General features: G+C 47.5%; 9 protein-coding genes across 10 annotated transcripts; 5 read left to right on the top strand and 4 right to left on the bottom strand.

The window, feature by feature from the left end:
• Positions 1-388: 388 nt before the first annotated feature.
• SPPG_03234 (uncharacterized protein) lies at positions 389-1,159 on the top strand. The gene is made up of 3 exons (XM_016751508.1): positions 389-528; positions 605-771; positions 845-1,159. The coding sequence occupies exons 1-3, from the start codon at positions 499-501 to the stop codon at positions 1,014-1,016; spliced, it is 369 nt and encodes a 122-aa protein (XP_016609468.1). The 5' UTR covers positions 389-498; the 3' UTR covers positions 1,017-1,159.
• Positions 1,160-1,161: 2 nt separating this feature from the next.
• Positions 1,162-1,882, bottom strand: SPPG_03233 (uncharacterized protein). The gene is made up of 2 exons (XM_016751507.1): positions 1,595-1,882; positions 1,162-1,528 (listed from the first exon to the last, which is right to left on the bottom strand). Exons 1-2 carry the CDS (start codon positions 1,793-1,795, stop codon positions 1,427-1,429), a joined length of 303 nt encoding a protein of 100 aa, XP_016609467.1. The 5' UTR covers positions 1,796-1,882; the 3' UTR covers positions 1,162-1,426.
• Positions 1,883-1,928: 46 nt separating this feature from the next.
• On the top strand, positions 1,929-2,975 carry SPPG_03232 (mitochondrial 54S ribosomal protein YmL4). The gene is made up of 3 exons (XM_016751506.1): positions 1,929-2,165; positions 2,230-2,387; positions 2,462-2,975. The coding sequence occupies exons 1-3, from the start codon at positions 1,958-1,960 to the stop codon at positions 2,747-2,749; spliced, it is 654 nt and encodes a 217-aa protein (XP_016609466.1). The 5' UTR covers positions 1,929-1,957; the 3' UTR covers positions 2,750-2,975.
• A 165-nt stretch (positions 2,976-3,140) lies between these two features.
• On the top strand, positions 3,141-5,142 carry SPPG_03231 (translation initiation factor eIF5). The gene is made up of 4 exons (XM_016751505.1): positions 3,141-3,620; positions 3,685-3,952; positions 4,019-4,433; positions 4,494-5,142. Exons 1-4 carry the CDS (start codon positions 3,553-3,555, stop codon positions 4,964-4,966), a joined length of 1,224 nt encoding a protein of 407 aa, XP_016609465.1. The 5' UTR covers positions 3,141-3,552; the 3' UTR covers positions 4,967-5,142.
• Positions 5,079-7,626, bottom strand: SPPG_03230 (uncharacterized protein). Its single transcript, XM_016751504.1, has 11 exons — positions 7,381-7,626; positions 6,904-7,316; positions 6,696-6,835; positions 6,513-6,619; positions 6,328-6,451; positions 6,148-6,238; positions 5,936-6,066; positions 5,713-5,871; positions 5,526-5,643; positions 5,304-5,470; positions 5,079-5,242 (listed from the first exon to the last, which is right to left on the bottom strand). The coding sequence occupies exons 1-11, from the start codon at positions 7,608-7,610 to the stop codon at positions 5,204-5,206; spliced, it is 1,719 nt and encodes a 572-aa protein (XP_016609464.1). The 5' UTR covers positions 7,611-7,626; the 3' UTR covers positions 5,079-5,203.
• Positions 7,627-7,746: 120 nt separating this feature from the next.
• Positions 7,747-8,577, top strand: SPPG_03229 (uncharacterized protein). Its single transcript, XM_016751503.1, has 3 exons — positions 7,747-7,799; positions 7,871-8,269; positions 8,335-8,577. Exons 2-3 carry the CDS (start codon positions 8,037-8,039, stop codon positions 8,438-8,440), a joined length of 339 nt encoding a protein of 112 aa, XP_016609463.1. The 5' UTR covers positions 7,747-7,799; positions 7,871-8,036; the 3' UTR covers positions 8,441-8,577.
• On the bottom strand, positions 8,383-10,051 carry SPPG_03228 (uncharacterized protein). Its single transcript, XM_016751502.1, has 4 exons — positions 9,862-10,051; positions 9,701-9,798; positions 9,551-9,638; positions 8,383-9,484 (listed from the first exon to the last, which is right to left on the bottom strand). Exon 4 carries the CDS (start codon positions 9,379-9,381, stop codon positions 8,584-8,586), a length of 798 nt encoding a protein of 265 aa, XP_016609462.1. The 5' UTR covers positions 9,382-9,484; positions 9,551-9,638; positions 9,701-9,798; positions 9,862-10,051; the 3' UTR covers positions 8,383-8,583.
• A 126-nt stretch (positions 10,052-10,177) lies between these two features.
• Positions 10,178-12,349, top strand: SPPG_03227. Of its 2 annotated transcripts, XM_016751501.1 has the most exons (9): positions 10,178-10,231; positions 10,294-10,463; positions 10,526-10,678; positions 10,762-10,808; positions 10,885-11,017; positions 11,095-11,218; positions 11,278-11,515; positions 11,629-11,808; positions 11,874-12,349. In XM_016751501.1, exons 1-9 carry the CDS (start codon positions 10,195-10,197, stop codon positions 12,076-12,078), a joined length of 1,287 nt encoding a protein of 428 aa, XP_016609461.1. In that variant the 5' UTR covers positions 10,178-10,194; the 3' UTR covers positions 12,079-12,349. The 2 variants fall into 2 exon arrangements, with proteins under 2 accessions (XP_016609461.1, XP_016609460.1); XM_016751500.1 differs by lacking the exons at positions 11,629-11,808; positions 11,874-12,349 and having other exon boundaries at positions 11,278-11,593.
• On the bottom strand, positions 12,044-13,370 carry SPPG_03226 (uncharacterized protein). Its single transcript, XM_016751499.1, has one exon. It carries the CDS (start codon positions 12,904-12,906, stop codon positions 12,169-12,171), a length of 738 nt encoding a protein of 245 aa, XP_016609459.1. The 5' UTR covers positions 12,907-13,370; the 3' UTR covers positions 12,044-12,168.
• Between the last annotated feature and the right edge of the window lie 248 nt (positions 13,371-13,618).

Raw genomic sequence — 13,618 nt, 5'->3', positions numbered from 1 at the left:
CCGACACCTGTGTGGTCACTGTTGAACATGCAGTGACGTGACCCGTATGACTAAACATAATTCACAAGCTACCATCAGAATGTTCTTGTTTCTTTGGCATATACCACAAAGGTGTGCTTTCCTGAGGAACAGGTATTTATCATCGTCCTCGTCGTCCTCCACACCTGCTGTGTGGGATGAGACGCTTTTCAATCACGGTTGCTGATATGGGCCAACCTTCTTGCACATCGGGTAGCAACTCCTCAAACAGAATTGCCATTGCGTTGTGATGATAGTTGTAAACTCGAAGAAATTGGGAATGAACGCTTACGTGAAGCTCCCATTTGCATCTCACCATATTTGGATTAATTAACGGCGTGGTGACTTTCACATCGACGGGCAGGATAATGAAGTAACGACGGATTGGAGGTCCAGATCTCCTTCGTTGACTTTCTGAATCAGCAACCCTATAAATCTTGAAGGATCCCAGACCGGACTCGCACACCAAAATCAGTAAACATGGCTCTTACCCCAGAAGTTGCACAAAAGGTATGCGTCTGTCACCTCTATTCACGCAGTCCGCTGTCGGTTGGTTCCGCACGCTTACACTTGCGACGATGCATAGGTTCTGACAGAAATTCAAAACAAAATTGTTGAAACTAGCCGCCAGCTCAGCATCGTTCGAGCTCAGCTCTCCACTCGGGATCGCGAGAAACGCGTTTGTGAACTCACTGTCAAGGAACTCGCATCTCTCGACAGCAATACAGGGTCCTATCGCGCTGTCGGTAAAATGTGAGCGACTATCCCAACGTTGTTTTGCTTGTATCGGCGAAGAATCCGTCTCATATTTTCATTCTGCCCGTAGGTTCATACAAGAACCACTTCCCGGCCTGATTAAAGAGCTCGAAACGCGCAAGCAAGAGTCCGAAAGGGAAGCAAAGAACTTTGAGCGGGCCGCGGGCAAACTGGAGAGGGATTTGAATGATGCTCAAAATACTTGGAAAGAAATCATGCATAGGGCGAAGCCAGCTGCATAAAAGTGCAATTCAGTCGGAAATTGCGTCATTTAGTAGAGGTTGCGATTACGATGATGTATTGTTGGAAAACCTAATATATAGTGCCAGCGTAATGACTACAAATGCGTCGCAACTACAGAGAAACAAGAAACTGAAAACTGCATCATTATTTCTTTGATCGTGAGCTCGATATCGCTTTGTGCCATTATTTTATTGTGAGGATATGTAGACATGGCATGTGTTTCACGACTCATCGCGCGCATCAGATTCTATAGCATCTTTTCTTCCGGACCCATTCCCTAGCGGCTATCGAAATTTGATGTGTCACTCGGTCTTCTGTGGCGGCTCCAAGAACTCCTCCGCATATCGACATCTTCAGATATCCTTCGCCCTAGTGTACCCCCAAACTCAAACATGACCCACAAAAAACGTTATAGATCGTCTGAATCGCAAACCCCGTACGTTCTTGCTAGTGTTACTGCAGCTGACCTCGCATGAAGGGTTTTGGCAAGGGTCGACGGAACAAGGGATGTCTAAGCGGAACCTTCAGCCGGTGCTCCGCCCCTGGTCACATTCTAAGTTGATTTGGTGGCACTCACCATTGTGCTGCTGGATACCGAACACATATTCCGGGAGGCAAATGAGGCGGTGGGTTGCGGGTTGATAGACGGTCCTAGTGGGGTACTCGAAAATGCTGTTGTCCGGCGGGGAAGGGAGGAGCGGGTTGATGTAGACGAAGGACGAGCTGTCTCCTTCCGTAGCGAGCGAAGCGCATGTAGTCGTGTTGTGCGAATGAACATTGTGGGGTTCCTGGAGTAACAATGTCGAAGAGTTCCAACCGATCTTTATTCTCAACGTTGAAGCGCAGATTCGATTTCTATGACAACGCATGACTCACGTTTTTGGACAATCGCGCATCAAGAGCTTGGAGTAGGATTTTGCAGATTGCCAACATATAAGACATGGCAGCACGACCTCTGATAGCACTCCAGCGCTGCTTCTCCTCAACAGTGCGAACAGCATTTTCGGCCGCCAGAAACCGTCCTGCCCTTTCTACCCCTTTCACTGCTGCCAGTGCCGGCCCAGTTGGCGGTATCCTACGACGAGGACTGCAGGACTTTTTTGACAATGAAAAGGGATGGACATGGTCGGACTCTGCACTTCCTACAGGTAAGTTGAGGAACAAAATGGCATCATTCAATTGCAAAGGGTTTATGTTTTCCTTTATGCTTAGGACGAGCATGGCTTGCTGCCGAACTTCGGAAGAAGAGCTTTGAGGACTTGCACCAGTTGTGGTGGGTGTGCATAAAGGAGCAAAATAAGCTCTATTCGCAAAAAGAGGAGGCCAGACGGTTCTCGCTTTTCTTTCCGCACAAAGATCGATTGTTCCAGGTAAAGTTTGAGTTTACCCTATAATTGGGCCGATGAGAACGTCCCCTGCCCAACACTAACATATGTCGTCACAGGTGAAGCTGACAATGAATCGGATCAAGCAAGTTGTCTGGGAGCGCCGTACGCAATGGGTCCGTGCACAGGCTGTTGTCCAACGCGAGCGACAGGCCGAGGTGCTCCGCGCGGAGGGTCTCTCTGAAGTGAAGATTGAACAAACCCTGGAAGAAATGTTCCCTGTACCTATCGAGAATATCGGAAAGAGGCCTTCCAAACTAAAATCTGAAGAGGCGCGGAAGAAGGAGATTGATCTGAAGGGTCGGGGGAGAAAAAAGTCGGGAGGGTCGACGTGGTATGTCGTGTAATGTACCTGTATTTATTAATAGGCTTTGGTTGGGAAGATGAGTGTTTGTATGGTTGATTGGGAGGTGATTCGGCTTGGCAGAAACGTACAAAGTCTGGTTAAAGCTCCAGAAGGAGTTGCGAAGAAGCACCCAACTGGCGTCACAATGTGTTGTGTGTACTAAAGTACATTGCTTTTCATCACTCTATATATTTATCAAAAGAATAAACCCACTGTTTCCTCTTGAACAATTCCAATGCAACACTCTGCGTTGCAAAACGCCGTTGTCGTTGTCGTTGTCACCCAACGTCGGAGCTGTATTTGTGATGACTCACGTGTGTTTGTAGTGAGTCACGTGCTTTTCTATTTCTTCAAAAGGGTTGGGGTGCCCTTCCCTTCCTCGTTTCTTCCTTTCGAACTTCCCCCATTCCAACTCGAACGGCTGCGTGCATTTACAACGCTCCCTCGCGCATTTTGCTTCTGATTTCTTTGTTGTGCTCGGCTTTCATATCCGCGCACCAAGATATTGGCTGATCTTCTCACTCGACACTTAACCTTTTCGCGCCTTATACACCCGGTTTCTTCCCGCGGTCCGCTTCATGAACTTGGTTTGGAACGTTGTGCTTCCGGTCTACGACAGTCTCCTTCCTAGCGAGGATACACGCCCGTATCATATATCCCCACACTACATCTCCAAAACTAGAAGGAAGAAAACTTTTAGTTTGAACAATTCGTAAAAGAATTCAAGTTGGATAGTAAAGCACGAGCAAGTAAACAAAAAAATTCATAGTCTACACCATTTTCCGGAAAAGCGATTAAAACAAGATGTCTGGTGGTAATATCAACATTCGTCGCGATGTCAGCGACAAGTTCTACCGTTACAAGATGCCGAGGTCGCGTTGATTTGCAGTGCGCAGTTCTAGACAAAATACTTACATCATTTACATGGTTGGATAGGCTAATCTCCAAAATTGAGGGCAAGGGCAACGGAATAAAAACGGTTATCCCCAACATGTCTGATATTGCAAAATCCTTGAGTCGTCCGCCTACCTACACGACAAAGTTTTTTGGTTGTGAGCTCGGCGCTCAAGTCAAATGTGATGAAAAGAACGACCGCTATATTGTTAACGGTGCCCACGATGCTGAGAAGTTGCAGAAGCTTTTGGATGGTTTCATTGACAAGTTCGTTTTGTGTCCATCCTGTAAGAACCCCGAAACTGACTTGGTAAGAGAGTGGTCTACATCCTTCTAGCCCCAAGTGGTGCATAACTGACAAAGCTTTCTTCCATAGATCCTTACAAAGGACGACTTCATCATGAGGGACTGCAAAGCTTGCGGTGCTAATTTACCTGTTGACATGCGTCACAAGCTTACCACATTCATTGTGAAGAACCCTCCTGCTCAACCAAAGAAGATCAAGAAGGCAAAGAATGGGACCACGGAGGGCAAGAAGGATATGCCCACACCTCCCGACACTGCCTCCAACGGGTCCGACGACGATGCCGATGAAGAAGTCACTCGTATGATGGATGCTGAAGCCGCCGCCATGCTGGCGGCCGCACCCGCTGCCGATGACAATGCTGACGACGATGACTGGGCGGTTGATACCAGTGCGGATGCGGTTGCTGCTCGCATGAAAGAGCTCAGCGTTGGCGGGGCAGTTGCCAAGCTCACGAACGCTGACGAAGATGACGAAGACAGTGATGGTCTGTATTCCATTTGGCTGCTAGCTTATTTATTTGTAACTTACTGAACGAGTTTGACAGATCCTCTGGAGCAGTTCGCTGATTACATTACGACGCATCCTTCTGCCTCTGACGCTGAGATTCAGAATGCAGCTCACAACCTAGGAATTCGTTCTGACAAGGCTTGCGTTATCCTCGCTCAGGTTCTTTTTAACGAGAAAATCTTGGCCGACAAACAGATCACCAAACGCGCTGATCTCTTGCGTAAGTTTTTGAAGAATGAGAAAGCCCAGAAAGGGCTTCTCGGGGGTATTGAGCGTCTCGTCGGTGTTTCCTATAAAGACCTCCTTCCCAAAATGCCGGTTATTCTCAAGGCGCTGTACGATGAGGATCTCGTTGATGAAGAAGTTTTTTTGAGTTGGGGAGAGAAGGCCTCCAAGAAGTTTGTGGACAGGAAAATCAGCAAGGAAATCAGGGAGAAGTCTGAACCATTCCTTGCTTGGTTGCGTGAGGCTGATGAGGAGGAGAGCGAGGAAGAGGAAGATGATGAGTAGACTAGTAAGCGGTCTTGGGAATTCATTGGGGTGTTGCGAGCTTTATTCATGGGTGGTTTATGAGTTTGGGTGGCATGTAGTGTGTTCGAGTCTTAAATATGGTTATCTCATCCTCAGTGTTTTCGCAATCTCCTTTTTTTCTAATGGGTTTCTCGAGTCACAATACCAGAGTTGGCCAGCACTATATTTGCGCAAACTTGATTCACCCGGCTACTGTTTACAGACTGCCATCACACTTCACTCTACAAATTCTGCAATCTCATCATACGTGAAGGTCTACAGAAATAGTCATCAATTGACAGACCATCACAGCAAGCGGTCACAAAAAAACTCTCACCAGGTACTCAAAAGACGTTTCCATCTCCACCACAGCTCGCTCTCTTTCCGAATCCCGTTCTTTTAGTCGTCCCACCTGTCCGATGTGTTCCGCGTCTGTACATTGGACGACACAGACAAGATGTCCAACTGCTGGGATGACTGTTTCCACATGTCGATCTTTCACTCCTTAAAAGGACCAATCAGTGAGAAGGCTATGGGATCAAGGCAGCATGGAGCGCACCTTCTAAAAGTTCTCCAGAGTCCAGTCGCAGTACGCACTCTCCAGCAGTAAAAACGTCTTGGATTGTGCCTTTGTGATTGTAGTATCTGCCATTGCCTAATGATTTGCTTATAACCCGCTATGTAAAGTAACGAATGCAAGGCTCAATAGGGGCGTCCACGTAATTCCTGCCTGGAAAGGAACCTACCACTCTTATTCGTGGTCGTAGCCATGACCGTTTAGGAGCCGGTGATGAAGAATGTGAAGAGCTGCGTCGCGCATTTCCATCAACATCGCGTTTTTTGCCTGTTGAAGTGTGTCCGCGTGGAGGAAGGCGTCGGATATCTTCTAACCATACTCGTGCAATCTAAACCAGCGTTTAGTTACGTTAGAAAGAGTAGTTGTCGCTCATCAAGCCCCAGTGGACCCACCTCCTGAGTGTTATTCAACTGGACTTTCACCACGGTCCCTGACGATCGCTCTTTTATTTCCACAATGGTTCCTTCCTGGCCTTCATGTCTGCCCACAGTCACGAGCACGGCGTCGTTTACACGTAATGGTGCTGAGCCACAGAGAAAACAAGATATTTGACAGTATCAGTCTCGAGGCGACAATCATTTACCATTGAACAAAGTGATACAACCTTCTCGTGGAGGTGTACGTTCTCTCTCCTTCTCCTTACGACTTCGGGGTACATCTCGATTAATAGGTTGAGCGGGAGTTTCCGCTAAAGGCTGGAGTAGGTAAAATTACAAACCAAGATAGGACATGGGATACGACAACAATACAGAGTCTTGCGCAAACTCTGTTGCATGGGACTTACGTCTGGTTGCCGCTTTTCGCCGGGTTTAATGTACTTTTTTTGTTTGACCTCGGTTGGCGGAGCTGGTGTTGCGCCTAATCCAAGAAGATGTGGTCGCGGTTTGTTGACGATTGGTTCAATCAAGCTATGATTAATTAGCGTAAATTGCTGTCTTCACCTCGAAACAATAGAGAGAAAACATCTACCCGTTGGGGTTCTTGCCGACAGGTCTTCCCTTTTCCCATCCCATTCCTCTCAGCATAGCCATACCAAACTCTTCTATGGGCACCCGCTCATAATCATCCAGTGTTGCCTATTTATCAGGAACAACCGAATAACAATTAGGTCCGTACGGCCAAGGCATGTCACATCTCAACATTGTGGTGTACCTCGGCTGGTCTTAGATTCACATCATGGCGGTACTTTTCGGTTGCATCTTCGATTTCATCTAGTCCAGGCACAGAATTCTGCGCCAGAATAGGCAATGTGTGAAGGCGCGGTTGTGTATCGTCCTGCTCGCCGCTGGCATCTAGATGGAGTCGTGGCATGGCATTAGCGACAAGGCACACCGTTACACGCTAACGGGAGTAAGTTTACCTTTTAATACTGCGGCCAATGCTTCCTCCTCCACAGTCATATTCACAGCAGGAGCCTTGGACATTTCTGCTGATTCAATTTCCTCCGAGTCTCGCAGTGTCACTTGAGTCGGCAATGATGTAGACGATGTGGTCTCGACTACTTTTCGCTTTTTTCGAATCTGCAAGCCCCACTTTGATCCATCTTCTGCCGGATCTCTGACAGAATCCTGTTTTTGTTCACCTCCGCGCTCCTCAACAATGGGATCTGCAACCGAAGATACGGGTAGTGCCGGAGATTGACTACGATTCGGTTCTCTTTTCCCTTCGTCCGTATCTGATTTTGAAGATGCCGAGCTTCCTGCATAATTTCGCCATTGGTTTGTTTTGATAAGAGGTATTACGAGTGGACCCTTTGGCTCCGCGACAGTTGTCCTATTCAAGAATTCAATGAAATTTCAACGCGGTGAAAATTATGCTTCACATCGGACATACATACCCTTTCAGCTCAAACCCAGAAATTTCTGTAATAGTTTCATCCACAGCTTGAGTACTCCGATAACCACCCACTCCGTCGTGACGGTCAAACGTCCCTATTCGCCGCTCAACTGTGGCCGTCTTTTTCGCTCCAAATGATAATTTAATGGAACTTCCTCCTTGTGCTCCAGGAGTTCCAGCTCGGGAGTCTGAATTGTTAACTGGCGAGGATCTCTCGTTTGCTGCTGACATTGTTGTGTTTGCCAGGACCAAACGTCGGTCGAGTGTGCGAAGTCATCCAGCGTTGTCCATGACTGTGCCTATACGTCACGGGAAGCACGTGCTATGACCATTCCATTCCTTGAGTGTGCTTTGCATGGGAGTTTGTTGTGAATTGAGATCCGACGATCGTCATGGCAGACCTACAGCAGTATATAAATCGTACGCAGTTATTGGCTGGTTTTATAATGAAACGGGCATCAAAATAATGACCATATTGATCTTACATCTAGAAACTGTGGCGGTTCTGACCTCCGATGGAAGAGTAATTATGGTGAGCAGAGCAGCACTTCAGAATAAACCATGCTTGGAACCAGATGCCTAGCACTTCCTCGCACGTATAGTCCTCTGGGTGTGTCACGGATGAACGCTCTAAGTGAACAGGTTGCCCGAGGATGAATGGACGATCCTGGGGTTAGACTTTCCTTACTTCTATACGATGCCGTTGGAACAGTCGCGACAGTTGCCAATAAGGATATTCAGCTTACCCCAGAATTTGCGATACAGGGGACACTTAAAGGTTTTGATCAAATTACCAACGTAATTCTATCCGGTTCGTCGGAACGAGTATTCGGTGATGAGGGCGTGGAAGAAGTGCCACTTGGGTTGTACATTATACGGGGACATAACGTGTAAGCACACAACATTGTTTTCTTCGTTTCCTGCATCCGCAGTGTTATGACAGATGCTGCTCTAGTGCGGCAATTGGACAGGTCGACACTGAGACGGATGAAACAATCGATTGGCCAAGAGTAAAAGCACAACCTCTGCGTGCCATCAAAGGAGGAGCCGGAGTATATTGATATTTAAATAGGGGTTGTTATAGCGTAGCTTAGGAGAGGGCAGGTATTGCTGCAATTCGAAATCCGACGCGCTAGGGAAATAGGTTCTCAACCATGTAAATATGATTAATGTCGTGATTGTGAAAAGCCCTGCGGCCATCGCATCAATCAATGTCGGCAAAGAAAGCTGCATTGGCCTTCTTGACGCCCCCTATTCCTCTCTTGGCCTTTTTAGGCTTCTTTTTCCGTTGCCTCTCCTTCGTTTCTTCGTCAGAGCTGTCCTCATCAGATGAAGCATTCGGATTTGTTCGCTTACTGCCGATTGGCTCTGGAGATGCCTCTATGGTACTATTGCCGACGGCATCGTCCTCATTTTCGCTCTGATCGTCCTTATCCTTGTCCCCGTTATCCTGCGCGGTAAGATCCTGTTCTTCGGCCACTTCATCTTCTTCGTCCTCCCTTAGCGCTTCTTCTACACTCCAAAATCTAACCGTAGAATCATGCGAGCATGTTCCCACCCAAGTCCCATCCCTCGTTAACCGGATCCGCTCAATAGGCATATCTCCATGATCACCTACGGCACCTACCAACCGATTTGGCAATATCCCAATAGCCCGAATGATCCCGTCCCCTGATGCGGTCATGATCGTCGAATCATCCACCTTCACTATAGAATCTACACTAGATGGATGGCCAGGAAATCGATCCGTACAGTCACCCCAATCCCCCCAAGAAAATAAAAGGAGGACTCCATCCTGCGTTCCGACAACCGCCTTGGTCGTGTTTCGCACAACCTCAACACAAAGCAGCTCGTCATCTTGGTTTTCTGACACAGCTACAGGTTTCGACTTGCGGATGTCGAAGATGGAGAGGCAGCCGTCCCCACCGGTAGCAAGTAAGGTCTTTTTGTGCTCAACAAATGACATATCGGAAATAAAATCGACATTTTCATGGTACTTCATGGCAACTTTTCGCTGTCGGGTATCCCATACTTTAACGCACCCTTGATCATCTCCAGATGCCAGCAAGTGATCACTCAATGTCAGTAATGCATTGAGTGGTTCACTGCAGTCGGACGCCCGGTACATTAGAAAGTGGATGCTAATACAATTAGTCGTCAACAAATCATACCTGTGTGCATTAGGCTTGCGCAACGTGACCTTGCCTGTTTCAATATCAAGCACTTGCAGACTCTTATCCTTCGAACCTGTAAACAGTACTATAGTGGCCAAGGAGTTACACTAATGCAGACTAGGCACAATACCAGCTGCAATGACACACCTGACCCATCCGCACTGAAGTCTAACGCACGACAACTCTTTTTGTGGTGCTTAGACCGAACGACCTCCGTTGGTGCTACTCCTGCCTCATATCTGTGACTTTGGACAAGGCGTCAGTACGAGTATGCTGAAATTTCTTATTGTCATGGTGGAATACTATACCAAAAAACCTCTCCCGTGATCAGTCCAGCAGCAACAATGTTTTCATTTGGGTGGAAGGACAGCGTAAAAACTTGCGAGTCGTAGCATATTGGGAGCGGCGTATCAGCCTAAAGAAAACGAAAACGACGAATATGGTCGGCACTGAGCATCAGAGAGAAACTGAAAACGCAAGTCGATAGTTCTATTTAGCACATACCATGATGTTGAACACTTCCAGAGAAATGCTCTTGAATACCAAGATCTATATGGGTTTCCACGGCAACAAGCCCGATGCAGTCATTCAAACCCACAGGTTAGCTTGGTGTTCGCTTTCATCTCCCAGAACGCTACGAAATGACAACGGAGGGGCTCTCCCCTCAGCCGACGCAGGGTAGGAGCGCTATTGTCGAATTTGTAATTTCATTCAGTCACCCATTGTCCCCTCCTGGTCAGGTATCACCCCATATGCTACAGTTGTCGTCGATATTGAAGGCACGACGACACCCATAACGTTTGTCCATGACGTATTGTTTCCATATGTCAAGGAAAATCTTGAAAGCTTTTTAGTGGAAAACTGGGACAATGAAGAGTGCGTGGAAAAAGTAGCGGCATTAAGGGAGCAGGTGAGCATAAATAAACAAATGACACATCAAAGTCGATCTAAACTAGCGGCCTCAAAAAAAAGGCAAAAAAAGATGTCGAGCAAAAAGTAGAAGGAGCTATGCCGATTGTCGACGCTGCACATCCTGATCGTGAAGAGATCTGCAAGTCAGTCATAGCCAACGTCAAATGGCAGATGTCCATAGATCGGAAGATTGGCCCGCTGAAGGCTTTGCAGGTAAGATGTCTGAATGGCGGCTCATACACCGTTGGCGCTTGAATTCTCAATGAACTCGTTTCTAATGTAGTTGGGTCCACTAGGGATATATGTGGCGGTCTGCGTACGAAAGCGGGAGGATAAAGGGAGCGTAAGTCTGGCACTTTCCTGGCAGAAAAGGTTCACGGCATTAAATTATTTATACCCAAACTGCATCACCGAATAAGTGTTTACGAAGACGTCGTTCCCGCCCTCCGAAATTGGATTGAGCAAGGGATCGATGTCTACATATACTCGTCCGGGAGTGTGGAAGCACAGAAGCTGTTGTTTGGGTGGTCGGTTGAAGGCAATATTCTCAAGGTATGCAAAACTAATGTGATAGAGCAGCGCATTCAAACCAGGATATTTTGTTAATTGTCCTATCATACTACTGTCAGTACTTCAAAGGTCACTTTGACACTGGAGTGGGATTGAAGGTTGAGAAAGCAAGTTATGTGAAAATCAGCCATGAAATCAAGCAAGCCCCTGAACGGATCTTGTTCATCAGTGACAACATCAAAGGTATATTGAGGTGACGCTCTCAATTGCCTATTGCCTGTCACCTACCGGTACGATTTCAGAAATCGATGCTGCCATTCAGGCTGGTTACCAGGTAGCCATCACCAACCGTCCGGGCAATGCTCCGTTACCTTTCCCCCCCGAAGCCACAACAACCACCTCGATCGAAGTTTGTGGGCAGCAAGTACCTATTATAGACACGTTCACAGAAGTCTTCGAGCGGACGAGCAGCTTCCAAGCAGCTAGCAGACCTAAACAGGGAGATTTTAAACTAGACGATTTGATTCACCTGGAAACAATGTAATTTTTATACGATAAGATCAGTCCTAGCCCACTGTTGCATTTTGTGGGAGGCGTCTCTAGGACTATGCCTTTTACTGATGGAGCTGTTATTTTTGATTCGCTCATTCAAGGTTCGAGGAGCTGGGCCGTGAGGATGGGTTGCGAGATGGGATACATGCTGGGCATACCGAAGGAAGAGTAGCTGGGACTGAACGTGGGTTTGAAATGGCACGTGAGGCAGGATTCTATTTCGGTGCTGCAAAAATGTGGGCCGAAGCGGCACAGAAAGGATTCGTAGAGACGTCAGACCGGTAAGTTTGGCGGACCGTGATCAGCTCATTTCCATTGTAGCTGGATACTAAGACCTCTTCTTCAGAGGTATGAAGGCTGTTCAGCTGCTGAGAGCACAGGCACAGGACTTCCCGCTTGAAAACACACACGACTCTGAGGGACCAGACCCAGTTACATCGCTTGATCGGATACGGGGAAGATTCAAAGTAGCCTCTTCCGCATTTGGGACATATGCTACGGGCCAGAGATATAGGGCAGATGAAAATACGAGACCGCGGATGAATTTCTAGATGTTACTTGAGTATGTTCATTACTTGTCACCCGGGCGATGCAAAACAGGGCGGCGCTATGGTATGCTATATACTAGATCTACTCCTAACTTAGATATGTGCCGTTGATTCCTCCCATAAAGTCTTCCCGCTACATGAACACACTGTCTTGGGGTTTTCAAACACTCCAGCTGATCGGGCTATAATACCACACACGGAATCGCTCTTTGGGACTCCAGACTGCTTCGAACTTTGCAACTTTTCCAAAACGATAGATCTCCCAATGACGTCCCAAACCTTTACATCTCCACTCTCTACTACCAGATCCCCTCTCCCGCTCGCATCCACAAGCAGCTTACCAAATTCTTTGAGGGCCTTTCCCGTACTCTCGCAGCCGCCACTGATATCTCCGCATTCGTGCAGCGAGACCGAGAGTTCACCGGGTGGCATCCCATCCACTGTTACATCCACTAAACATGTCTCATCATCCACTTGCACCATCCTAGCGAGGCCCTTGTTATTGGTCTGAGCCCAGCCTTTCGCACCAGGGAACGACTCAAAGATACAGACAGCAGCACCGAGGTGTTGTGCGGATGACGATTGCCCACGAAGGACGGTGTTCAGTCCAGTTGAACGGAGTGTGCGAAAAAGTAGAGAGGGAGGTGTTGTGGCTTCTATAGTGACTGTTTTGTTTGGAACCGAAATGTCGAGGGATCTAATGCCATTCAGTGGTGAAAGTGCGGTTTTGACGGTTTTGACGCATGATTCGCAGTGGAGATCCACGGCAAACTGCGTCTTTAGAGGAGTCTTCAGAGTATTCGGTGGGGTTGACGGACTTGTCATTGTCATGTATATATTCGAATGGAGAAGCTAGTTCAATCGAAGCTATCATGCTGACAAACAGGTCCATATATCCATTGTTGCCATGACAGCGATCATATGCGCAGTACCGCTCAATTAACCTCATATCTATCATTAGTGTGCAGGTGGTAGAAAATGTCACTAGGGACACATTCTCCCTCCAACCCACTACAACCGGTTCTAATGTACAATTAGCCAGCCTGTCCAACCCTTCATAACCTATCCTGCAAATGAGTCCCACCCCTATCCTAACTCGCTACAGGTTCCAGCCTGGGTTGAACTGGGGTACGTGCAAAGCAGCAAGGGCGTTCTCCGTTGTTCTCGTTCATGTCCTTGCCGCATTAACGTCTCGATTCCACTAACTAACTACCACTAGGCCTAATTACACATGCGATAACATCACGGTTGTTCTAACCGGGTAACTAAGCCCACCACACGAGAGAAATCGTACTAAGCCCTTGATTCCGAAATTCTTTAGTCGGAGGATGTTCAGATACTAGTAAAGTCAGACTTAGACTGAGGAATACGCGTGGGAACAATCATAAAGATAATGCATACCTGCAATCGTAGCAGTATAGTAGTAGCAGCGTTTGCAAGGCGTTATGTTGTTTTTGTCGGGAGGGCGAGGTCCTCGGCACCAGAGCAGTATTCTCATGGTGGACTTGAGAGTGCTGCGTGAGCGTTGGGCAGATGCTTCAAG

This window comes from Spizellomyces punctatus, assembly GCF_000182565.1.
Source record: "Spizellomyces punctatus DAOM BR117 chromosome Unknown supercont1.5, whole genome shotgun sequence".
Classification (NCBI taxonomy): Eukaryota; Fungi; Chytridiomycota; class Chytridiomycetes; order Spizellomycetales; family Spizellomycetaceae; genus Spizellomyces; species Spizellomyces punctatus.
The sequence above is the reverse complement of the archived record's forward strand: the minus strand, read 5'-3'. Positions and strand labels throughout refer to the sequence as shown.